The 24,156-nt window shown below is 47.7% G+C and overlaps 4 protein-coding genes across 4 annotated transcripts; 2 read left to right on the forward strand and 2 right to left on the reverse strand.

Moving 5' to 3' along the window:
• The first annotated feature begins 74 nt into the window (after positions 1–74).
• On the forward strand, positions 75–7,074 carry capn9 (calpain 9). Its single transcript, XM_037471942.2, has 20 exons — positions 75–383; positions 1,368–1,437; positions 1,542–1,660; positions 1,874–2,007; positions 2,113–2,281; positions 2,365–2,448; positions 2,556–2,641; positions 2,824–2,898; positions 3,067–3,227; positions 3,360–3,517; positions 3,899–4,107; positions 4,208–4,244; positions 4,335–4,415; positions 5,040–5,097; positions 5,374–5,438; positions 5,593–5,661; positions 5,862–5,940; positions 6,060–6,176; positions 6,679–6,737; positions 6,852–7,074. The coding sequence occupies exons 1-20, from the start codon at positions 171–173 to the stop codon at positions 6,876–6,878; spliced, it is 2,070 nt and encodes a 689-aa protein (XP_037327839.2). The 5' UTR covers positions 75–170; the 3' UTR covers positions 6,879–7,074.
• A 1,721-nt stretch (positions 7,075–8,795) lies between these two features.
• Positions 8,796–13,270, forward strand: ltv1 (LTV1 ribosome biogenesis factor). The gene is made up of 11 exons (XM_037472059.2): positions 8,796–9,063; positions 9,411–9,542; positions 9,624–9,830; positions 10,020–10,116; positions 10,433–10,559; positions 10,653–10,884; positions 10,973–11,100; positions 11,176–11,333; positions 11,969–12,021; positions 12,115–12,315; positions 12,510–13,270. Exons 1-11 carry the CDS (start codon positions 9,061–9,063, stop codon positions 12,618–12,620), a joined length of 1,449 nt encoding a protein of 482 aa, XP_037327956.2. The 5' UTR covers positions 8,796–9,060; the 3' UTR covers positions 12,621–13,270.
• On the reverse strand, positions 13,241–24,026 carry ifngr1 (interferon gamma receptor 1). Its single transcript, XM_062564397.1, has 14 exons — positions 23,801–24,026; positions 22,693–22,804; positions 22,216–22,406; positions 21,989–22,131; positions 21,682–21,859; positions 21,294–21,415; positions 20,889–21,188; positions 19,357–19,420; positions 17,893–18,004; positions 17,422–17,606; positions 15,167–15,315; positions 14,819–14,996; positions 14,431–14,552; positions 13,241–14,317 (listed from the first exon to the last, which is right to left on the reverse strand). The coding sequence occupies exons 1-14, from the start codon at positions 23,856–23,858 to the stop codon at positions 13,994–13,996; spliced, it is 2,238 nt and encodes a 745-aa protein (XP_062420381.1). The 5' UTR covers positions 23,859–24,026; the 3' UTR covers positions 13,241–13,993.
• Positions 20,407–22,271, reverse strand: LOC119217644 (uncharacterized). The gene is made up of 4 exons (XM_062564575.1): positions 21,989–22,271; positions 21,682–21,859; positions 21,294–21,415; positions 20,407–21,188 (listed from the first exon to the last, which is right to left on the reverse strand). Exons 1-4 carry the CDS (start codon positions 22,190–22,192, stop codon positions 20,835–20,837), a joined length of 858 nt encoding a protein of 285 aa, XP_062420559.1. The 5' UTR covers positions 22,193–22,271; the 3' UTR covers positions 20,407–20,834.
• Positions 24,027–24,156: the final 130 nt, after the last annotated feature.

A 24,156-nucleotide genomic window follows, 5' to 3' on the forward strand; every position in this document is an offset into this window, starting at 1 on the left:
GGTCACTGCCACAGGAGGACTAACCGGTTTCCTTCAGGAGGGTGTGGACCCAACACCTACCGACCCGACGGGCTCGTCCCTGCATCACACACCTGCTCTCCCTCCATCACACAGCACCTCCGCGTCTCCTTCCCCCAGCGCCGCACCGAGCCTCCTTCCTCCCGCAGAAGATGCCCCTGCAGTCCACCCTGTCGGGCCGGGGCTCCGGCGCCGACCCCAACGGGGCCGTGAACACGCAGTCCGACGGGAAGTCCTTCGAGGAGCTGAGGAACGAGTGCCTGCAGAAGGGGGTTCTGTTCGAGGACCAGGACTTCCCCGCCGCCAGCTCCTCGCTGTACTACAGCGAGAGCGTCCCTGTCGACATCCAATGGAAGAGGCCCAAGGTACGACGGGGGGGGGGATGAATGAATGAATGACAGGAACAGGGTCCGAATGGGTTCAAATCTCTGCAATTAAGTTTTTGAAATGAATGAAAAGTTGTGGTTTCCCAGTGATCCTGTGATGAAATGTTCTGCCGTGGGTGAGACCCGCTTTAATATTTGTTCTTCATCACGTGGGAGAGTCTTAACGGGACCGACTGGTGTCACAAACAGGCCCGGGTCTAGACAGGCATGTATGAGGGGGCAGCCACAAATCTTGAGGGGGCATTGTGCTCCATATATGAAATGTAATATATTTTGGGGGATTTAGTTTGAGGGGGCACAACATTTATTTGAGGGGGCCCCTGCCTAGACCCGGCCCTGGCTCACAAACGTAAGATTCTGGTCCAAACTGCCGTGAGTCCTCGTTGATTTGCTTTGGACGAATACAAAGCAAAGTTCACCTCAGCGTTTTACATCCCGTCCTGAAGCCGCGAAACCAGTTCAGCGAGAAAACTGTGCAAATAGAGCCGAGTGCGTGGAGCAGACTTCACCCCCCCCACCCCCCCACGTGCAGGAGAACGCAGTGAAACCTCCAGGTTTGGGTCTGGGATTCAAATCCAAGCCCCTCATTGTCTCTGCGGAGGTTTCACCTGTCATCCTCACCTGTCATCCTCACCTGTCATCGTCACCTGTCATCCTCACCTGTCGTCCTCACCTGTCATCCTCACCTGTCATCCTCACCTGTCGTCCTCACATGCAAACCCACGCGTCACCTCTGCATTTCTCTCCGGGGCGTTGTTTCGGAAGCAGATCTTTCGGCGCCGCCGCGTTCCACGCGGGCGGGTGAACACGCGCGGAATGCGAGCTGCGCCCTCTCGGGGGGAGGCACTCGACCCCCCCCCCCCCCCCCCCCCTCTCTCTCTCTCTCTCTCTCTCTCTCTCTCTCTCTCTCTCTCTCTCTCTCCTTAAAATAAACCGACCTGTTCCTCTCCGCTTTCCCTCCAGGAGATCTGCAAAGACCCGAAGTTCATCGTGGGCGGCGCAGACAAGACGGACATCTGCCAAGGGCAGCTCGGTTGGTCCCCAAACCCCCCCCCCGCCCCCCCCCCCCCCAGTGGACTGTGTGTGGCCACGTGTGCGCGTGTTTCACTCACTTACCCATGGTGCACCTGTTTACAGGTGACTGCTGGCTACTGGCGGCCATCGCGTCCTTGACCCTCAAACAAGAGGCCCTGGCCCGGGTCGTCCCCCAGGACCAGGACTTTGACCGCAGATACGCCGGCATCTTCCACTTCCAGGTGATTGGCTGCAGCTTCATCGGATGAAGTTCCTCTATTGTTGGTTTTCAGGGGGCTTGTTGGCTTGATTGAAAGGCGCCTCGCCCGATTATAGTAAAACAAATCGACACAAAAGAACCAAATGCACCAAATTCGTCCACTTTTTAAAATCTCGACATCATTTTGCTGTGATTGGAGCGTCACACTCACGGCCTCCGTCCGTCTGTCCCTCAGTTCTGGAGTCACAACCAGTGGCTGGACGTGGTGGTGGACGACAGGCTGCCGGTGGTCAGGAACAAGCTCATCATGCTGCACTCCGCCTCCAACGACGAGTTCTGGAGCGCCCTGCTGGAGAAGGCCTACGCCAAGTGAGGGCTCCTTAGATCTGGCCTCTGTGGCGTCGCTGTGTGAGCCCTGCGTTGAGTTGTTGTCTCCCTCCCCCCCCCCCCCCCCCCCCCGCCCGTTTCCTTCAGACTGCACGGCAGCTACGAGTCCCTGAAGGGCGGCAGCACCATGGAGGCCATGGAGGATTTCACCGGCGGGGTCGGGGAAAATTACGAGACCAAGAACTCTCCGGAAAACCTGTTCTCCATCATGAAGAAGGCTCTGGACAGAGGCTCCATGATGGGATGCTCCATCGATGTAAAGACCTTTGGTACCTCAAGGAGGTTTAGTACGTGAAGCTGAGTTCCTCTGGTTAAAAACCCCGTCTTGGTTTCCCTCAGATCACCAGCTCTGCCGAGTCTGAGGCCAAGACCACCACGGGCCTGGTGAAGGGTCACGCCTACTCCATCACGGGCCTGGAGGAGGTGAGGCTGGATTCACCTGCTCCCGAGTTCACACCTGCTTGCACATGAAGGAACTTCCGTGTGCTTTTTTTTAAGCTTTAATCTGGTTGCATCTCCTGACATTTCAGGTGAACGTCCGAGGTAAGACGGTCCAGCTGATCCGGGTGAGGAACCCCTGGGGTCAGGTGGAGTGGAACGGGCCCTGGAGTGACGAGTGAGCATGAAGCACAAAACCCTCCCGTCCTACCTGCACTCGTTGTAGATGTTTTCTGTCCATCATATTTCTGTTGGTCCTTCATCGCTCCATCAAAGGACCTCCTGCTCTCATGCTTGTAAAGCACCTGATATCCGCGCTCTGAGGTCGTGACGGATCGTTTCTTCTCGGGTGTGTTTCAGATCCAGAGAGTGGAATTATGTCACTGCTGCTGATAAAAGTCGCCTCCTGCAGCAATCAGACGACGGGGAATTCTGGTGAGTCCACGTCATGAGTCTTCTCACCAGGGTGCAAGATCTTGATCATCATTAATCATCATTAATACACTGCATCTGTTGCTCGCTGAGGAGATCAGACTGAATGTAGCAGTGACTCCCACACCGTGGTTATTCTGTCGCGTTCACCTTGATGATCCCTCACACCAGGATGGAGTTTAGCGACTTCAAGAAGAACTACGACAAGGTGGAGATCTGCAACATGACCCCGGACGACCTGACCAACGACACCAAGCACAAGTGGGAGGTCAGCATGTTCGAGGGGAACTGGATCCGAGGCTCCACCGCCGGGGGCTGCAGGAACTTCATCGGTGAGAAAGGAACCTGAACCTCGCTGGACCTTTTAATGTTCCTTTAGATCGTCTGATTCCACCAGCGTTCTCTTCTCGGTCGATCGGTTGCCTCTTTGTTGGCGCTCACGTCTGTGGACCTCCGACGCGCAGACACCTTCTGGACCAACCCGCAGTTCAAGCTGAAGCTGGAGGACGCCGACGACGACGACGACGTGTGCAGCGTGGTGATCGCTCTCATGCAGAAGAACAGGAGGAAGCTGAGGAAGGAGGGCATGGACATGGAGACCATCGGCTTCGCCGTGTACGAGGTCAGAGAGAGACACTCCTCGTTTTAATTAAGATACAGTTGATCAGAAGCTTTGGTCAGAAAGGTCACACCGCTTCTAGATTTAAGAGTAACCTCTTAAAATTTGAGTTCAAAGTCCATTCTGGACCTTCCCACGTTAAAGCCTGAAAGGCTTTAAAATGCTTTTAAAACTACAATCTACCGGCGGAGTGAAGTCCATCTGCTGCAGAAGATCAGTTGATCTGACAGAAAGCTCCAGAACAGCAACTAGATGGACCCCGAGGGCCCATGTTTTACCAGTCGATCATCTCGACCTCTCGGCCTGCCACATTGTGCGTGCTCACACTGTTGAACCCGTCCAGTCAGAACGAGCCGAATTAACCTCTCGTCCTTCTCCGTTCAGGCTCCGGAGGACGAGGACCAACTGGGGAAAGATTTCTTCCGCTACAACCCGTCCAAAGCTCGCAGCAGGACCTACATCAACGTGCGGGAGATATCGGAGCGCTTCACGCTGCCTCCCGGCAGCTACCTGCTGGTCCCGACCACCTTCCAGCCGCACCACGAGGCCGACTTCATCATCAGGGTCTTCTCGGAGAAGAAGGCCGAGGCCATGTGAGTGACCCGGAGGACTCGCGTGCACGTTCCCCTCAGTCTGATTCATCCTAGAATACAGAAAACGCCAAACGTCTCAACCCGTGTTTCTGCTCCACAGCGAGATGGGGAGCAACGTCGACGCTGACCTCCCAGATGTGAGTAGCCCACACGATCAATGACCCCCCCCACCCCCCCCTTCCCTCGTACGGCTCGTACTGACGCCGCTGTGTTGTTGTTCCCACCAGCCGCCCCCCCCCTCCGCTCCGGAGGACGAGTCTGACGAGGAGAAAGGCCTGAGGAGGCTGTTCGAGCAGCTGGCCGGAGACGTGAGGAAAACATCTGTCTGCGTGCATCGATCCTCATGATGAGCAGAGCATAGTCAGAAAAATAGACGCCCAATAGTTGAAGAAAAGCGTTTCATTTAACACCCGATCGTCCAAGTTGACTTCTTCTTCAGATTTGACACTTTTTAAGAACCATTTTCTCCGCCGAGCTTTTTATTGCATTTAATGTTCACTTGTATTCACACAGCATTTACTTCAGCTGTATTTCTGTAACATCTGCACATTCTTTTTACTGCAGACCTCAGACCTGCGGAAGCAAAATTATGGAGTCGACCCATCGCAAAATGAGTCTTTGAGAACCAAACTAAATAAACAAAATTAATTAATTCAAATAGTACACCTGCTCAGCAGCAAACAGCATGAAGACACAAGAGCATTTAGTGCAGCTAGACAGAAAAACAATTCCCCCCCAAAAAAGGAGGTGGGGACCCAAAACGGAGCTAAAATGGAGAGAATACTGACCTTGCATTCATCAAGTGGACATAAGTTTCAATAACACAATTTACCAATGTACAACAATGGTATTGCTGGTGTACCAGCACTTTAAGGACAAACACTGTGGGTTTGTATGAACTAAGTGGACTTGGATCCCACCTCTGTCTCCAGGACCAGGCGATCTCCGTCAGGGAGCTGCACCAGATGCTCAACGGCGTCCTCAGCAGACGTAAGTCTCGCGCTCGCTGTCCGTCCCTTCAGTTTCGTGCATTCATGCCGACGCAATCTCTGCGACTGTAGGCTTTGATGAATGGATTTTGATCCATTTCAAGATGCCACGAGACAAAAACACCTCAAACCTTGTGTCATTGGATAAAAAAGCACAGAAGAGGCTTTACTTTAGGCCACTAATAATCTTACTTTAGGCAGCTTACTTGTACAAGTTTCTGTACGTTTGTTTCCATGTTTTACAGCTAAAACTGTTCCAAATCTCTTCCTCTTTCAGGAAAGGAGATCAAATTTGACGGCCTGAGTCTGAGCACCTGCCACAGTATCATCAACCTGATGGACGTATCCTCCCACATGAACCTGTGATCTCAGGCTACATCAGTAATCGTGCTTCTCCTTCAATAAGTTGGTGAAGCAACGGGACAAAAACTGGTGATTTTAACACGACGGAGAGCCGGGTGCTTTTGGAAGGTGTTTGTCCTTGACAGAGCACCAGGTGGACAACACGGGCCAGCTGGAGTTCCAGGAGTTCAAGGTCTTCTGGGAAAAGATGAAGAAGTGGATCGTACGTTTTGATTTATCGTTTAAAAGTGGGAATCAGGTGGAAGAAGTACTATCAAGTACCAACTGTCACAGATAAAAAGTCATTTATTTCAACAAACAAAAATGTTTAGTTGAGTTTAGTAAAAAGTAGAAGAACCTCCTAATTCTACCTATCGTTGTTTTCCATTGCTGTGAATCATCTGCTGGTTCCTGTGCTTCCAGATGCTCTTCTTGGCCTTTGACACCGACCGCTCGGGGAAGATGTCGTCCTACGAGCTGCGCAGCGCTCTCAAAGCCGCAGGTGAGCGTCGGCGCGTGCGATTCCCCCCCCCCCCCCCGAAGCGCTCGCCATGTTTGGGAACGACCCCCGAGCCGCCGCGCTTTGACTGATTTCGGCGTTTTGTGTGTGAACCCGTGAAGGAATGCAGCTGGACAACCGGCTGCTGCAGCTCATCTGCTTGAGGTTCGCCGACGACAAATACGACATCGACTTCGACGACTACCTCACCTGCATCGTGCGCCTGGAGAACATGTTCAGTACGTCATCAGCTGCGCCATAACCGCAGTAACCCCCGACAACCGCCGTAACCGTCGGTTACCGGTGACGAGTCAGGGCTCCGCGCGTCGAATGAACCTTTATGTGACAGTTGGATGAACTGTTCAACGTGAGATAAACCTCGTGTTTTGAGATTTGAGATTAACAGTGAAGAAAAAAACAGGAGGAAAATCAAATCTGAGCAATTAAAAGTTGATTTGCATTTTCCAGATGATAAAATAAAACAACAGATGGATCATTAATTAAATGAGTGCAAGAATAGAAACTTATATTTAAATTAAATTTAAGCATTTGAAATCAATTAACATGTTCACTACGTAATAAAGAATTTAAATAGAATTACTATTTTTTAAGACAACACAATCCTTTTTTCATTTCCAGAGCTAAATAAGTAAAGCATTTATCTCTAATAGATATTTAGAGACATATCAATCATTTGAAGAGAGTTATTTGCCACTGACTGAAACCCGTCCTCTTCATCAGGAGCCTTCCAGGTTCTGGACACGTCCCAACGGGGGCGAGTGAACATGAACATCATGCAGGTAAAAGCAGCTTCACGTCCCCCACGTGGTCCTCTCTGCTCAACCCTGGGCTCCTCTCCTAATGCTCTGAACGCAGATGTTGATATCTGGGGCCCCGTGTGTTTGTTCTCACAGTTCCTGATGCTGTCGATGAACGTCTGAGGGGCGGCAGGAGACGAGAAGAAGCGGCGCTCAATCTTCACACCCTGGTTTATGGTTTAATAATGTGAGAAGCTTTCTGCACTGAAGAGCTGGAACGTTGGGATCCGTTGTTTAAAATCCGCTGACTGGTGCTTTTGAACAAAACATTTTTTATTTTCTCTGCTTTCTGCGTGAATGGAAATAAACTTTGAACAAAACATGTGATTTTGGGTTGTTATTGAGACTTTAGATATATCTTTATAAGTAAAACACCTGTCAGTGAGTCGGATACATTAAGCCTCACAGGACCAGAGGAATAGTTAATTACATGTGGTTTACTTTTTAAACTAAGAAGAGTTCAGTGGGTTGTTCTTTTAAATTCAGTCTATCAAACATTGTTTTCATGGTAATATTGGACGAAGGACTCATCATTTAATAATAAGTAAATAAATATTCTACTAACAGTAAAAGCCTTGCAACCAAAGTTTTGTAAAAAAGAACAAACAGAGTAAAGTATTTAATGTACCAAAAGTACTAACATGCTAAAATGTTAATAATAAGCACAGTAATCAAATTAAATCAAATTAGATCAAATTAAATTAAAAATGAGTTAATTAGCATAGAACAGGAATTTGTTTGGGTTTTGAAGCGTTCTTGTAATAATCAGATAATAGAACATGGGGAACATTAAAATGAAAATAATCAGTAGGATCAGCGTGAATGCAGATTTCAGGTGAGGCTTTGAGAGAAAGTAAGAATGTTGATGGAACTGGACCAACAGGAAACGTTCCACAGGCGCTGATTAGATATGGAATATCCCGGGTGTGAACTTAGTGATGTTTTGATGGCACATGCCTTTTGAGTTTCTGCATAGGCGTGGAGGGGAATGAGGGTGTGGATGTGTCGGAACTAGATCTGCTCTCTATCGTAAACCCTCCTCCCTTACGTACCCCACCCGCTCCACACACGTCCAGCACCTCGTCACAGGAGGCCTCTGGAACTGCCAGTCAGCCACTCGCGAGGCAGACTTCATCTCGGGCTTTTGCCATCCAGCAGTCGCTTGACTTCCTGGCCCTCACTGAGACACGGATCACACCGGAGAACACTCTGCCTTCTCCTTCAGCCACACACCCAGACCCACCGGCAGAGGTGGCGGGACAGGTTCTCATCAGGTTCAATTAAACATTGTTGTCCTCTACCGACCATCAGGCTCTTTGGGTCATTTCCTGGAAGAACTGGACATCGTCCTGTCCAACTTCCCTGGCCCTCAGCTCATCCTCCTAGGAGACTTCAACATCCCGACAGAGAAGTCATCTGACCTCATACTCCTTCTTTCTTCATTTGCACTATCACTCAACCCCTTCCCTCCGACTCGCAAAGCTGACAATCACCTTGACTACATCTTCACTAGGAACTGCGCTACAACAAACCTCACTGTAACTCCGCTGCATGTCTCTGATCACTACTTTGTCTCATACTCTCTTCCGCTCTCACCAACTAACGACCCCCGCCCCATCAATCGACTCTATAAGGAAAGTATTTAAACATCATAATCGCCAGAATTAGTTCCTAAAAATAATGGCACTTTTCTATTACATGTTTTGAAACTGCTTATTTGATGAAAATTGTACTTTCTTGTTACTTGTTCTTCTGAGTTTGTATCTCTATGATTGAAATGCACTTATTGTAAATCGCTTTGGATTAAAGCGTCAGCTAAATGACATGTAATGTAAAGTAAAGTAAATAATCTGCTAAATAATCACTCAAGTCACAGGCTGTCCAGCAGGTGGCGGTAACGCGCCAATAGACCGTCGGTCCAACAACGGTACATGAAGAGAGAAAGAGGCGGACTGTACCAACCACGCGCAGTGAGGGAACACCTATCCCATAATGAATTACATTACTAATACGAATACACGTTTTTATTTGAATCACGAATTACAAGAAATATGTAAATTAATCCCGTGAGCTTTCCACATTAATCAGATTTATATCGGTTACACACCCCCTCCGGTTTCACCAAAGTGGTTCTTTCCAGCAATGGTAGAAGCAGCATGGTGAAGGAGAACCCAGCGTGGATCAACAACAACCACCGATTCTGCGTTTTAACGGATATTTGCTCATAACTGCCGCCTGTTGTTTGAGGTTTGCGTGTCATTAAACCCGATTAGCCGGAGGTCAGCGGAACAGATTCTATCACAACATGGTAAAGTCACGTTTCTAACCTACGTTAGCCTTCATAGCTAACGGCGGCTAACGCCAGTGCTTTAATAAAAACAGTTGAAAGAATACATCGTTAACTAAGTGTCCGTTTGTGTTGTTGGTTCGCTGCTCATTTATTCTATTGTTCCCCGCGTGCATCGTTCATTCGGCCCATGTTGGATGAACACGAAGTGATTTAAGTTACGATAATGTATAAAGTTACCAGCAGACCGCTGAGGTAACCGTCTGCTTCCATCTGGACCCGAACCGATGGATCCAGACCGGGGGACAGAAGTTCGACACAAAGATGACGGCCACAGATTCACCGGGTCTCCTGTTTGTCTCGTTCAGCCTCACCGAAAGAAGAGGTCGTTCATCGAGAAGAAGAAGGCCGTGACCTTTCACCTCGTCCACAGGAGTCAGAGGGACCCTCTGGCTGCAGATGAGAAAGCCCCCCAGCACGTGCTGCTGCACGCCAACAAGGTGACCGTTCGCCCCTTTGTTGCTTTTAAGTGTCCCCTTTGAAATGCTTTTCATTGTTATTTTCTAATCGATGTTTCCCAGGTCGAGCCGGACAAGAGGCGCGAGGAGCAGAGGGAGTTTGGCGTTTTCTTCGATGACGACTACAACTACCTGCAGCACCTGAAGGAGGCGGCGCCCACCGCCGAGCTGGTGGCGGACGCGCCGCCGCCGCGCGCCGACAGGACCGCGCTTCGTCTCCATGGCGATGACGATGAGGAGAGCTCGGAGGATGGAGACCAGGACGTTCTTGTAAGTCGAGTTACTGTAGAGATGAAACTAATTCTGGCGATTATGATGTTTAAATACTTTCCTTGAATTAGACCTCTAAATGTTGAAATTTACGGATTGACCACTTTGAATCTTTTATTCACACAAAAGGTAATCGAGTAGATCCTTCACAGCGTTAACATGAAAGCTGCTGTGAAATGTCTCCTGTAGGACCCACAGGCCGCTTCCATCAACCTGCCGTCCTCCGTGTTCGCCTCGGAGTTTGAAGAGGAGGTGGGACTTCTGAACAAAGCCGCTCCCATCTCAGGTACACGCCATCACCTCAAGATGGAACTACAAAGGAAAAGAAGCTCTTGTAATGACGGAGAAACGCTGTGACAGAGTTAAATTGTCCTGATCTTCCAGGAGTAGAGATGCAATTTTTTTTGAATAAGCACCTTTTTAAATAATTTAAGGAACAAGCTTATCATTATAGATGTGTATATAGTGTTGTGTATGATGTATTTTTCAGCTATAGAACTATATACTACATTTGTTGGTATATTTGTAAGGACTAAAGCAAACAGTCTTCATTCAAAGTGAAGTTTGACTCAATCATCTCGTCCGCGTGTTTCCCCCCGCAGGACCCCGCCTGGACATGGACCCCGACATCGTGGCCGCTCTGGACGAGGACTTCGACTTCGCCGACCCCGACAACCTGCTCGACGACGACTTCATCGCCAGGGCCAACACGGCGAGCGGCGCCGGCGAGTAAGAAGCCGACAGCGGATCCGTCTTTGTCCCGGTTCATTATTTTAAACTTGCCTTTTTAAAAGTGTCCCGTCGTGCGTCTTTGTCTCTCAGCGGAGAGGACGACGACGATGACGAGTGGGAGGACACGGACGAGGAGGACACGGACGAGGACGGCAGCCTGAGCTCCGGGGGGGGGCGGCTTTCGGGCGACGAGGAGCGCCGCGCTCGCGAGTTCCTGTTCATGGACGAGGAGACGAAGAGCCGCTTCACCGAGTACTCGATGACGTCGTCCGTGATGAGGAGGAACGAGCAGCTCACCCTGCTGGACGACCGCTTCGAGAAGGTCAGCGCGGCCCCCCCCCCCCCCCGGCGCCCCTTTGAGTGTCGGTTCCTCCCCCGCTGACCCGAGTCCCTCCGTGCGTCCCTTTTAGTTCTACGAGCAGTTCGACGACGACGAGATCGGCGCCCTGGACAACGCCGAGCTGGAGGGCTGCATCCAGCCGGACAGCGCGCGCCTGGAGGAGGTCATCAAGGACTACTTCGTCCAGAAGGACAAAGAGTGAGGACTAGATTTATTCACCCGGTGGCCGGTGATGCTGCACAAAGCTGACCAACGCTCGCCTTGTTTGTTTAGATACGTGAAGCTGGATGAAATGGGTCCGAAGGAGCTCCCTGTCCTGAAGGAGGAGGAGGAGGAGGAGGACGATGAAGACGACGAGGACAAAGAGGAAGAGATGGAGAGAATCGTCATCAGGGCTCAGGACGAGAAGTGGGATTGTGAAACCATCATCAGTGAGTTTGAATCCTCTTTGACTCCTCGGTACAGAGGTGAAACTCAAATATAACGCTCCCACCTTTTGGTCCTCAAAATCGATCAGATTCCCGTCTGAATCGCATAATTAAAACAATTAGTCCACAAACGGCTCATTTGTCGTCTGACTCCAAGAGAAGAAGATACGCATACGTCCTAAACTAGAGGACTTGGGTCTCGACCTATAACCCATAAACCCTATTGATGATCTTCTCTTTACGGCACCGGAAACCCACCGTCAGTCACATGATGCAGCTCACCCAATCAAACCTGTGCATTCTCATAGATTGCTGGGACTCTTTGACTCAATTTAACGGCCCGGTCCAAAAGTCCTGTTCTTGATAACATTGGAGGTCGTGACTCACCACACTGGATCCTGGACTCGTTAAAGAGATTTTATGTGATTGTCCTCTTTAATAAAGCTTAAAGGTCAGGTGTTTTTATTCATAAACGCTCCCAAGTAGAGTGAGATATAATGTTTGTGTCTTCATCATCTTGAGTTTTGCAACATTTACAGCTCAGTACAGAAAACAGGTTCCTTGTTTTTCTTTGAGATGTTTGGGTCACGGACTGTTGATGGTCTTCATTCTGACTGCAGGATGTTTCCTGTTTTCAGGTACATATTCCAACATATACAACCGACCCAAAATGATTCAAGAGCCACCAAAGGTAGGACAGCGCTTTCTTTTGTACTCTCAGGAACCCTCTGCTCTTCAGAATCAGAGTGATGTTTATCACTGATGACCTTTGACCTTCCCTCAGACAAAGCCCATCCGCGTGTCCCAGAAGACGGGGATCCCCCTGGACGTCCTCCCGGCCAAAGGCCTCACGGCCAAGCAGGTGGAGCGCATGGCGCTGATCAACGACTCGGACCTGCAGCGCGTCTCCACGCTGCCCCGCGACAAGGAGGAGAGCAAAGAGGAGAGGAGGGCCAGGAAGCAAGCCGTCAAAGAAGAGCGCAAGGTGAGGACGATACACCACAGGGGGTCTCCAGAAGGTGCTTTTAGGGCGGGGCTACTTCTTGTGCGTGATCATCAGGGAGTTGATTAAGGAGGACACCAGTCTTCCAGAGGCAACCTGAGCTCAATGTTCACCAAAAGAGGAAAGAGTGCGGTGCGTAGCGAACGTTTGACCCCTAACCTCTGCGCCTCGTCTAGGAGCGGCGGGTGGAGAAGAAAGCCAACAAGGTGGCCTTCAAGGAGGAGAAAGTGCGGCAGGAGAAGCAGATGGTGAACCTGAGAACCAACGCGCCGGGCCTGAAGCTGTAGTGACGGAGCGCCTCCGCTGACACTGTGGGGTGGGGGAAGAGGAGAAGGAGGAGGAGGAGGGGGGGTGATGACACTCTGCTCCTCGGCTGACACAACGAGCCACAAACTGTGCCAAGAGGCTCGAGTCTCCTCGAGTCGTCGGGGCGTTGAAGACGAGCAGCGCAACGTCATGTGACCTCCAACGACAGATGTGTCCGAGACTCCTCCTCCCCCCCGAATTACAAACACCACATCTGGTCTAACAATCATTCACCCATATTATTCTTGTGGATCTCAAACCTGTGTTGAAATCAGCGGGAGGTAAGCTAATTAGCGTTAGCCGCGGCTCAGCTCTGCTAAATGATGGATCTCTAAGCAGCTCAATTAAACGTAATTTAGCTGCTAAACAGACACACACAGGTGTGGCTGTGCCTGAAGTCCAGGTGAACTGAAGGCAGGTCTGGAACACCTCGTATTGCTGAGCTTGAAATACTCTTTATTGCAGGGATTCGGTGGATCAATTCCACGTGTGTGTGTGTGTGTGTGTGTGCGTGTACACTTGAGCAGTTATTGTTGCTCCTCTAAAGGTCAATAATGAAACAATATGTTAATAACTGAACTTTATTGACGTTTGTTCTGTGTGAAGTGCCGTCAGTCAGAAAGCAAATCTCCAAAATAAAGACTTTTCTATTCCTCAAGATTCTCGTTTTGTTTGGGTAATTGTGCCAAAACTCTGCCTTCATGTCAGAGCGGTTCTTTCGATGCTTTATGATTTCCTCATGTTTGGAGTTCACACAAGAATATCAATATTGTTTTGAACAAACCCCCCCCCCCTTCATAAAGATCTGTTTTCACATCTGTACAAAAAAAGTGAACAAACCACACCGGTTCGGCAGGTTGATCTGATCTGAGGTGTGTCGCTGTCAGCCAGGCTGAAAGGTATTTATGACGTCGTGAAACCAGTTTAACAACAAGTGAAACCAGATCCCTGAGAGGAACTTCAGCACAAATGATTTGTTTCTTAAATTTCATGCAGAACGTTTGTCCATCCGTCAAAGAGTCGGTTCGCTGTGGACGTCATTGAAGAGTTCACACGAGTTCACGAAAGAAATGTGCAAGACATTTCTTAAACTTTCATCTTCATTTAATTTGGCACAAATATTACGACGGTCTCCCCTTAAGCTGCCTGATTAAATCCATGCAGGAAAAAGTCTTTGGTTCAACTGTGTTTTACAAAAAAGCAGCGACGCTTCTGAGCTACTTGAAAATCTCCTCAGACTTCACACAGACTGCAGATTTTCTCCCAAAAACCGTTGACCAAACAAACCAAAAGGCATCCTCAGGGGGGGGGGGTCCGGTGCCCCCAGAGCCCAAAACGCCCCCCTCGAGAACTCTCATAAGTCATTGTCCCGGTTGCCGTAACCCGTGGCAACGTCTCCATCGCCCATGTCCACCTCCAGCGTCTGCCTGCGGTCGTAGTGCGCCAAGTCCATCGAAGCGCTCTCCGTTTCCTCAGAGTCGTCCTCAGAGTCGTCCCCCGAGAGCCCCCCCCCCAGGCAGGGGGAGCGATGGCAGGCGCCCAGCTGGAGGTCCTCCTCGGAGCCGACACAGGGTTTTTTGCGGATGTGGTTCTCCGTCACTGTGACGGGGCTGACGTCCTCGCGGGGAACGAGGACGTACCTCATGTCCCCCTCGTGGGGGCTCAGCACCAGTGAGATCTGCGTGGACGAGAAGACGGGGGACGGACAAAGAGAAAAAGGGTTTTTAGAGAACAACAAAAGCCACGTAATTACAAGCGCAGATGGATTTTTGGGCCATTTGGAGTCCTTACGGGAGTCTTTGCCGGGTCCCCCTTCATGGTCCAGGCTTTCGCTCTGCAGATGAGGACGGTCACCACAGAGGTGACGACGAAGAAGAGGAGCAGCATCAGAGACAGCGCCAGGACGTCCAGCTCTGACATCCACAAAGACACATTTAAGCTCCAAGGCCATTCATGGAACTTGTGACTCTTCAGATGTTCCTCTCTGTCCAGTGAAAACCTCGTATCTCCAGATGTGATAAACCGAAGGATGAAATGATGCTTTATCCGTCTTCTTCAGCAAATAAACTCTCAAACAGCTTCTTCTTTAGAGATACGAGGTTCTCACCAGGCAGAGATGCTACAAACAAGAAGCTCTGCATTTGAGGAGAAGCTCCGCCTCCTCCCAGTTCAGACTCACCAGTAGAGCCACGGGCACAGATGGGTCCCACCTCTCTGAAGAGAACCCAGCCGACGCCGTTCTCACTGACCAGCTCCCCTGTAAGCTTCGACACGCACGTGTCTCCTGAGGACGACCCGGGCAGCAGCAGCAGCCTGCAGACGTCCTCTGTGGCGTCGCACGAGCCAATCAAGTCGCTCTGAAAGACACGGAACCGAAGCGGGTCAGCGCCAACGTTTACTTGATACTTCTACTAAAGGGAGTGACTCATTTGAACTGTTGCTTTGGGGTTGAAGGAATAGACCTCAAGAAAATAAACAAATAAAACAAGGTCCTCCAAATGCGGTAATTAACCGTTATTTTACTTACACCATTGGAGGTGGCGGTGAATCTAAAGGTGGGCAAACCCGACCTGGCGGCTTTCTTCAGCTCTCTGTAGAAGAAGAGGGGGTTCTGGAAACTCAACGTGGCCCCAGAGTCGCTCTCTTTCAGGTCCACGGGGGGGAAGTCCAATTCACCTGAGAAGAGAAAGTCAACTTTTATGTCCATTCATCTTCTCTAGTTGTTGGAATGCATTGATGCATTCCAAGTATTGTTCTTCGAATCTTTAAATCAACTTATTTTTCTTCTACTTCTCCCGCCGCACCTTTAAACTCCTTCAAACTTTCAGATATTAAGACCATTCAAATATTAAAATGTTCAGCTCCTTCAGGAGAGGGGGGCAATGACTCTTCAGTTGTTTTTTAGCTCTTATAATTTAATTAATATAAATTAAAATGAACTTTTTTAACATGGTTTCCAATGGAGTTCATTTTCAAATCCCCCCAAAACTTCAAATTTAAACTTTTTTAGCTTTTCCAATCTTTCAGCTAGAGACACCATTTAAACTTTAAAGTGTTAACAACTTTATAAAACAAAACAGCTTGTTGATATCTATTAAAACTTTATTCATAATCACTAATTATGTTTCATTAGTTTTCGGGTCCGTTTCTAAGTTAGAGTGGAGCTTTGGAATGTTCCAGAAAGAGTGTGGAGTCAGAATCCGGTAAAAAAAAAAATCTGCTCCGTTTCATTTTACAGCCACAATATTCACTTTCCAGGCTTCATTTCTTGATTAAAACGATGCCGTGCTTGTGCTGGTCGGACTCAGAGTATGGAATCTCACATTTATTTACTTTTTGCGTGAGAAGCCTGAGAGTGAGACAAAGTCTCTCTCAAGCCCCATAGGCTTCAGTACAAATCTCTTGACATATTTAAACAAAAAAAAAAACAAGGCACATGTTTTAAAACTGCTCTATGAGCAGTTTTAAAACACATGAAAACTACACTCATGAAAACTACACTCATGCGTTCGGTAGAGTCTTGTGTCTCAATCAAATTATTTTTTGGATACTCCAAATAGTTTCGCTCCAAAGGCCATTTGTTTGAGGTGTGGATTCTCAGTAACTCACTGTCTGTCTGCCCCTGTGAGCTCGTTACTGACTGCACCTGCTCCGTTGTCACAGCAACTAGCTGCGGCTCTGTCTGTGACTCACAGCTGATCCTTATTAGCTGATTAGTGCAGCCTGACATGACCTCCTTCTCTCCACCTTCTCTCATCATTTCAAAACAACACCCCATGGAGGGAGTTCTTACTGTAATGTTTGATGAGGCCTATTAATATATTCTGTCTCTCAACCCCCCACCCACTCACCCAATACCATCATTTCAAAATAAAAGCTGCAATGATCATCTGTAATTTAACCATGAAGCTTATGATACAGCTGTTTCGTTGAATACTTATTGCTCTTTCAAATAGTACTACAACCACTACTAATATTTCTAGTACTTCTAGTAGTACTTCTAGTATTTCAACTGGTATTATAACTATATGACTTTTACTACTACTAATATTACTAGTACTACTAGTATTTCAACCCAAGTGGAGGGAATTCTTACTGTAATGTTTGATGAGGCCCATGAATTAATAACGTCTTAGGTTTTCTTAGCTTAGGGCGACTGTGGGTGAGTGGGGATCGCGGCCGTCCTCCAATCAGAGGGTTGTTGGCCTGATCCCAGGCCTGGCTAACCTGCATGTCATTGTGTCGTTGGGCAAGACATTTAATCCCAGCATTGCTCCTCTAGCTGTGACTACAGTGTGTGAATGTTAGTTACTGGTGCTGCTTTCAAATACTAGTGAAACTAGTACTTACTTCTTCTACTGCTAGTACCAGTAGTACTAAACCTTATATTACTACAAAAATGTATTTTTTAATTCTCAGCTTTTCCTATTTGTATTCTTTCAGCAAAGTTTAAATTAATTTCAGCTTTATTAGTTCTGAATGAATTTGAAAAAATACAGCTTTTCTCATTTCTGTATTTTCATCAATTTTTAAATGTATTTCAGCTTCTTCTATTTCTATTCTTTCAGCAATGTTTAGAATAATTTCAGCTTGTTTCATTTATGTACTTTAAGCAACTCTCTGAAATTAATTTCAGCTTTATGCATTCCAACGCATTTTCAGCAGGAAATGCATTTTCTAGTTTGAACTACATACACTCGCGGGGCAGAAGGTTCCAGCCCCGCGGGCCGCATGTTGGACACCTCCTACACATCAGATCTCCATGGATTACGTGTCACTTACACTTCAGATGAGCCAGTTTTAAAGAGTTAAAGGTGAACGAACAATTCGAACAATTTGGCTCGGACTGGTTGCCTCCCTCTAGTGTCGTCACGGTGACGTGATGGTAGCCCAGGTAGCGGTCCTCAGAGGCCCAGACGAAGGGGGTCAGATCGTACTGGTTCTCCGTAGTATTGTCCACCTGCTCCCTTAAATGTGTAATTATATTATTAGTATTATACAAAACATTCCAGCACCCACCGTTTAAATGTCAGTCCTCTTATTGTATCTATTGACTATGAGATGATTGATATGCAAATAGTCAACAGGTAAATCCAAACAACAGTATCTTAAATGTAAAAGATGCACATGATGATTAATCCTTTCATACAACAGCAGAATCAAAGTGGGTTTGATTCTCACTGGAAACATTCAAACCACTCCTTTAAATGAATGAATGAATCCCAGTGGACAAAGCTGCATCTGGAGTCTCACCCCGCGCTGCCGTCGACGTGCACCCTGTAGCTGGCCCCCTGCTCGCTCTTCTCCCAGCTGACCATCACCTGCTGGTTGTGGCAGGTCACCTTCAGGCCTTGTGGCGGCGCCACTGCAGGAGAACAGGAGACATCAGCAGGGAACCTGGGTTTTACTTCTATACGGTTTTACTTCTATACGGTTTTACTTCTATACGGTTTCAGGTAGTAAAGTCTCTCGGGGGAATACAAAGAAAACGGTTATTAGGAGCTCATTGATCCCGTATGTCCAGCACTGACGGAGGTATGACGTCATCACACATCAGAGCAGATCAAAGCACATCTGTGCGGACATGTTTCTCTTACTCGGTACAGCGGGAAAAAAAACACACCATTTCCCAATAGTGTTACGCAGGGACACCTGTCCGTCACATGGTGGCTGAAGAACAACAGCAGCACCTTCCCGCCCTGCAGCATTCCAGACATCATCCTCACCTTATTTTAACTTTGCCTGGCAGTCAGAAAATGAGACTTCAAAACTCTCTTTTAAAGTGTTCTTAATAGGTTTTGTAACCCCAAAGAGCTTTTCAGAATGATGCGGGATATTTTGATTGATCTCGTCGGGTTTACAGAAGTTTCTTAAAAAGAATTGGAGTCACGATTTAATTTGATCAAATGGTCGGAAAAAAAGAATCATCTTGATCTAATTCAATCAACCTTATCTGAATTTGATTGTAAAGTGATTTCATATTGGGCTCCGCAAACAAAGACGTCACATTGCACCACTTTTGCTTTACGACTCGTCTGATTAAAGGAGCTGTCCAGGTGAAAGGTGAGAAACACCACAACAATTTACTTTATCATGTTCCTGGGGATAATATATATATGTGTTTTTTTATATATGTTTTACTTGGTTACTTATTAGGCGGATGATTATAAAATGCCCCATAAACAACCTCTGGACCCTGAACACATGTCAAGCTTTCCATCCATGTACCTGTGACTCATATTCTCCAATGCATTATCTGGTTGAATTGTCATAAAACTAGTTGACATATTCAGAGAAATATGGCCAAAAAACATGTTGACCGTTGACCAAAGAAAGCATTTAACAATGTAAGAGTTTCACGGGATTGTTTCCAGTCATTCTCTCGTTATGAAACACAGTTTGTGAGTAATTGATCCCTTTATTTTGGGAAATTATTATCAGTTGCTGCTGGAACACAAATAACAGAAATTCTGTTTCCAATACTTACAAATCTAGACTGAACATAACTACGAGGTTTAAGTCGTCCAGTTTGACGGTAGTATATACTCACATTTATTATTGCTTTAAATAAGGTCCAACACACATTCAAACCTTTAGTCTAAGCCAGAATTAAATCACACACATTCACACCTTTAGGGGCTAAACACAAACATGCCAAACTATTTACAACTATTTAGATTAAAAAAGCCAGTTGTGATTTTAAGTTTAGGAACGTACCTGCAGACGCCCCGCTGAGCAGGAGCAGCAGGACCCTGAACGCACCACCGAGCGGCATGTTCACCTCCTCCGACACCGGATGAAAGAGCCTCCGTCACCGACACATTACCGGCGGACGCCTGTGACCGGCCCGCGGGCCCCGGTTCCCCTCTGAACGGCCGTCCGAGCCAAAGAAACAGACCGGCTGATCCGGACCCGCACGCGCGTATCCGCGTCGTACGTGTGTTGTGAGCCCAACCCAAAACACACCTTGATGAAGTCCCCGGAAGTGACGCCATCAAGGTGTTCGTGACTCTCTCCAAAGCGATATAGATATCTATATGTAGACATTTGCTATGGATTTAAATGTATGCATCATTTTCATTGAATAGTGATTTTACTACGACGCACTAGAACGAAAAGTAAATACAATCAAAATATGCATCGATGAATGAGAAAACCTTTTTTGCAGGTTAACCATTACCTGAGAACTGAGAGAAAACCTGTTGTTTGTGTTTGTCGCCATCAGCAGCTGAGAAATGGACATTACATTTGATGTAATGTAATGTATTCTCACTTTGCCCGTTGTATAAAAACCGTTGTTGTTCTTTGTATTTTCCCTCATCAGCAACGATTACTCAACAGGTGAAGAAGCTCATCCCAAAGCTGGCCTTTGACCCAAGGGACGTCCAATATAACATGTTTTAAAATAATTAATATTCTTTGATTCTACGGTTGTGTTTAATTATTGTAATTCATTTGTTTTAATTACGTTAGTTGCTAAGCACATTTACATACATTTCCATTAGCCTTTTTTTCCTAAATCTTTCCTAAATTGGTGAATTTTTACCAGGTGACTCTTGACTTCCTCTAACGAACGTGCATCACACCAACCATCCTCCACCGTCCTCTTCATACATTTTACTGCACGTCAAACACAATCCTCCATTGATACATCAAAGAGGATTTCCACATATGCGTAACACATTCTTCTGTAGCCGTCAAGGTAATAAAGATAAAGATCAGGAAGGTAATGCGCCGAGGACCTCAGTGCCAAACACACACTTCTGACAGTACAGCAATTAGTGCATTTATTTACAGTTTTGACATATAAAAAACAGGCCGCTTGCAAAAAAAAGCGCAGTGCCATAGAGAGCATCTGTGGGATGGAACTACTTTCTACCGAAGAAATCGTCCCTGCGAAATTTGTAAAACAGTATTTCTAAAACCTTAAATTTATTTTGGCACAGTGACACAAATATTACGACGGTCTCCCCTTAAGCTGCCTGATTAAATCCATGCAGGAAAAAGTCTTTGGTTCAACTGTGTTTTACAAAAAAGCAGCGACGCTTCTGAGCTACTTGAAAATCTCCTCAGACTTCACACAGACTGCAGATTTGATCCCAAAAACCGTTGACCAAACAAACCAAAAGGCATCCTCAGGGGGGGGGTCCGGTGCCTCCCGAGCCCAAAACGCCCCCCTCGAGAACTCTCATAAATCATTGTCCCCGGTTGCCGTAACCCGTGGCAACGTCTCCATCGCCCATGTCCACCTCCAGCGTCTGCCTGCGGTCGTAGTGCGCCAAGTCCATCGAAGCGCTCTCCGTTTCCTCAGAGTCGTCCTCAGAGTCGTCCTCCGAGTCGTCCTCCGAGTCGTCCTCCGAGTCGTCCCCCGTGAGCCCCCCCACCAGGGGGAGGTAATTAGTGCAGGCGCCCAGCTGGAGGTCCTCCTCAGAGCCGACAGAGGGGTTTTCGCAGATGTGGTTCTCCGTCACTGTGACGGGGCTGACGTCCTCGCGGGGAACGAGGACGTACCTCATGTCCCCCTCGTGGGGGCTCAGCACCAGTGAGATCTGCGTGGACGAGAAGACGGACAAAGAGAAAAAGGGTTTAAGAGAACAACAAAAGCCACGTAATTACAAGCGCAGATGGATTTTTGGGCCATTTGGAGTCCTTACGGGAGTCTTTGCCGGGTCCCCCTTCATGGTCCAGGCTTTCGCTCTGCAGATGAGGACGGTCACCACAGAGGTGACGACGAAGAAGAGGAGCAGCATCAGAGACAGCGCCAGGACGTCCAGCTCTGACATCCACAAAGACACATTTAAGCTCCAAGGCCATTCATGGAACTTGTGACTCTTCAGATGTTCCTCTCTGTCCAGTGAAAAGCTCGTATCTCCAGATGTGATAAACCGAAGGATGAAATGATCCTTTATCCGTCTTCTTCAGCAAATAAACTCTCAAACAGCTTCTTCTTTAGAGATACGAGGTTCTCACCAGGCATAGATGCTACAAACAAGAAGCGATGCATTTGAGGAGAAGCTCCGCCTCCTCCCAGTTCAGACTCACCAGTAGAGCCACGGGCACAGACGGGTCCCACCTCTCTGAAGAGAACCCGGCCGACGGCGTTCTCACTGACCAGCTCCCCTGTAAGCTTCGACACGCACGTGTCTCCTGAGGACGACCCGGGCAGCAGCAGCAGCCTGCAGACGTCCTCTGTGGCGTCGCACGAGCGGCTGAAGTTTCTCTGAAAGACACGGAACCGAAGCGGGTCAGCGCCAACGTTTACTTGATACTTCTACTAAAGGGAGTGACTCATTTGAACTGTTGCTTTGGGGTGAAGGAATCGACAGTAATTAACCGTTATTTTACTTACACCATTGAAGGTGGCGGTGAATCTAAAGCTGGGCAAACCCGACCGGGCGGTTCTGTTCAGCGCTCTATAGAGGGGGTTCTGGAAACTCAACGTGGCCCCAGAGTCGCTCTCTTTCAGGTCCACGGGGTTAAAGTCTAATTTACCTGAGAAGAGAGCGTCAACTTGTATGTCCCGCGGGCCGCATGTTGGACACCTCCTGCACATCAGATCTCCATGGATTACGTGTCACTTACAATTCAGATCAGCCAGTTTTAAAGAGTTAAAGGTGAACGAACAATTCGAACAATTCGGCTCGGACTGGTTGCCTCCCTCTAGTGTCGTCACGGTGACGTAATGGTAGCCCAGGTAGCGGTCCTCAGAGGCCCAGACGAAGGGGGTCAGATCGTACTGGTTCTCCGTAGTATTGTCCACCTGCTCCCTTAAATGTGTAATTATATTATTAGTATTATACAAAACATTCCAGCACTCACCATTTAAATGTCAGTCCTCTTATTGTATCTATTGACTATGAGATGATTGATATGCAAATAGTCAACAGGTAAATCCAAACAACAGTATCTTAAATGTAAAAGATGCACATGATGATTAATCCTTTCATACAACAGCAGAATCAAAGTGGGTTTGATTCTCACTGGAAACATTCAAACCACTCCTTTAAATGAATGAATGAATCCCAGTGGACAAAGCTGCATCTGGAGTCTCACCCCGCGCTGCCGTCGACGTGCACCCTGTAGCTGGCCCCCCGCTCGCTCTTCTCCCAGCTGACCGTCACCTGCTGGTTGTGGCAGGTCACCTTCAGGCCTCGTGGCGGCGCCACTGCAGGAGAACAGGAGACATCAGCAGGGAACCTGGGTTTTACTTCTACTTCTGCTCAAGGGACGTTTTTGAGCGTCTATACGGTTTCAGGTAGTAAAGTCGCTCGGGGGAATACAAAGAAAACGGTTATTATTAGCTCATTGATCCCGTATGGCCAGCACTGACGGAGGTATGACGTAACTTATTCCTTGTATATAGTTATTTAAGGTTAATTTGTCATTATGCTTCTTTTTATAAGTTTCCTCTGATGACTCCGTAAAAGCCAGAGATGCAGAAACAAGCACTGGTGAAACGAAGGAATTACAGACATCACACATCAGAGCAGATCAAATCATATCTTTGGGGACACGTTTCTCTTACTCGTTAGAGCAGGAAAAACACACACCATTTTCCCAAAAGTGTTACTCAGGGACACTCCTTTAAATGCTTCCTGTTACATTGAAGCACCTTCCTGCCCTGCAGCATTGCAGACATCATCCTCACCCACTCTTATTTTAATCCCTGCACTTAATGCACTTCTGATTTCTGTTTGGTTACTTATTAAGCGGATTATAAAATGTTCTTCTGAAAAATGTTCTTATGAACTTCTCAATTAAAATATGTTGTACGTAACATCTGTAAAGTGTAAAATGTGAATCCATCATCTGTCACGTTTTAAGGAGCACATTTCCCCTCCTTTTCCTTTTACGGGATGTTTCCCTCGTTATGAAACACAGTTTGTGAGTAATTGATCCCTTTATTCTGGGAAATTATTATCAGTTGCTGCTGGAACACAAATAACAGAAATTCTGTTTCCAATACTTACAAATCTAGACTGAACATAACTACGAGGTTTAAGTCGTCCAGTTTGATGGTAGTATACAAACATTTATTATTATTATTAAAATTATTAAATCACACACATTCACACCTTTAGCGGCTAAACACAAACATGCCAAACTATTTACAACTATTTAGATGAAATACCCAGTTGTGATTTTAAGTTTAGGAACGTACCTGCAGACGCCCCGCTGAGCAGGAGCAGCAGGACCCTTAACGCACCACCGAGCGGCATGTTCACCTCCTCCGACACCGGATGAAAGAGCCTCCGTCACCGACACATTACCGGCGGACGCCTGTGACCGGCCCGCGGGCCCCGGTTCCCCCTTGAACGGCCGTCCGAGCCAAAGAAACCGACCGGCTGATCCGGACCCTCACGCGCGTATCCGCGTCGTACGTGTGTTACGAGCCCAACCCAAAACACACCTTGATGAAGTCTCCGAAAGTGACGCCATCAAGGTGTTCATGAATCATGCGCAGTAACAGAGTAAAGGCTGACCTCTAGTGGTCAGAACCACATAGCAGCGCTGTTG

This window comes from Pungitius pungitius, chromosome 9 (assembly GCF_949316345.1).
Source record: "Pungitius pungitius chromosome 9, fPunPun2.1, whole genome shotgun sequence".
Lineage (NCBI taxonomy): Eukaryota > Metazoa > Chordata > Actinopteri > Perciformes > Gasterosteidae > Pungitius > Pungitius pungitius.

What these genes read in the sequence shown, in the direction of transcription:
- ifngr1 (XM_062564397.1), bottom strand. Translation starts at nt 23,858, where the DNA reads ATGCCGCTCGGTGGTGCGTTAAGGGTCCTGCTGCTCCTGCTCAGCGGG. An exon ending in GCTCAGCGGGGCGTCTGCAG is followed by an intron (nt 18,005 to 19,356) that starts GTACGTTCCTAA and finishes GTTCTCCTGCAG; the next exon opens with TGGCGCCGCCACAAGGCCTG. An exon ending in TCACCGCCACCTCCAATGGT is followed by an intron (nt 14,997 to 15,166) that starts GTAAGTAAAATA and finishes CGTGTCTTTCAG; the next exon opens with AGCGACTTGATTGGCTCGTG.
- capn9 (XM_037471942.2), top strand. Translation starts at nt 171, where the DNA reads ATGCCCCTGCAGTCCACCCTGTCGGGCCGGGGCTCCGGCGCCGACCCC. An exon ending in CCGGCATCTTCCACTTCCAG is followed by an intron (nt 1,661 to 1,873) that starts GTGATTGGCTGC and finishes TCTGTCCCTCAG; the next exon opens with TTCTGGAGTCACAACCAGTG. An exon ending in CTGGAGAAGGCCTACGCCAA is followed by an intron (nt 2,008 to 2,112) that starts GTGAGGGCTCCT and finishes CGTTTCCTTCAG; the next exon opens with ACTGCACGGCAGCTACGAGT.
- ltv1 (XM_037472059.2), top strand. An exon ending in CAAAGCCGCTCCCATCTCAG is followed by an intron (nt 10,117 to 10,432) that starts GTACACGCCATC and finishes TTCCCCCCGCAG; the next exon opens with GACCCCGCCTGGACATGGAC. An exon ending in TGGACGACCGCTTCGAGAAG is followed by an intron (nt 10,885 to 10,972) that starts GTCAGCGCGGCC and finishes CGTCCCTTTTAG; the next exon opens with TTCTACGAGCAGTTCGACGA.
- LOC119217644 (XM_062564575.1), bottom strand. Translation starts at nt 22,192, where the DNA reads ATGTGCAGGAGGTGTCCAACATGCGGCCCGCGGGACATACAAGTTGAC. An exon ending in TCACCGCCACCTTCAATGGT is followed by an intron (nt 21,860 to 21,988) that starts GTAAGTAAAATA and finishes CGTGTCTTTCAG; the next exon opens with AGAAACTTCAGCCGCTCGTG. An exon ending in CTGTGCCCGTGGCTCTACTG is followed by an intron (nt 21,416 to 21,681) that starts GTGAGTCTGAAC and finishes TGTGGATGTCAG; the next exon opens with AGCTGGACGTCCTGGCGCTG.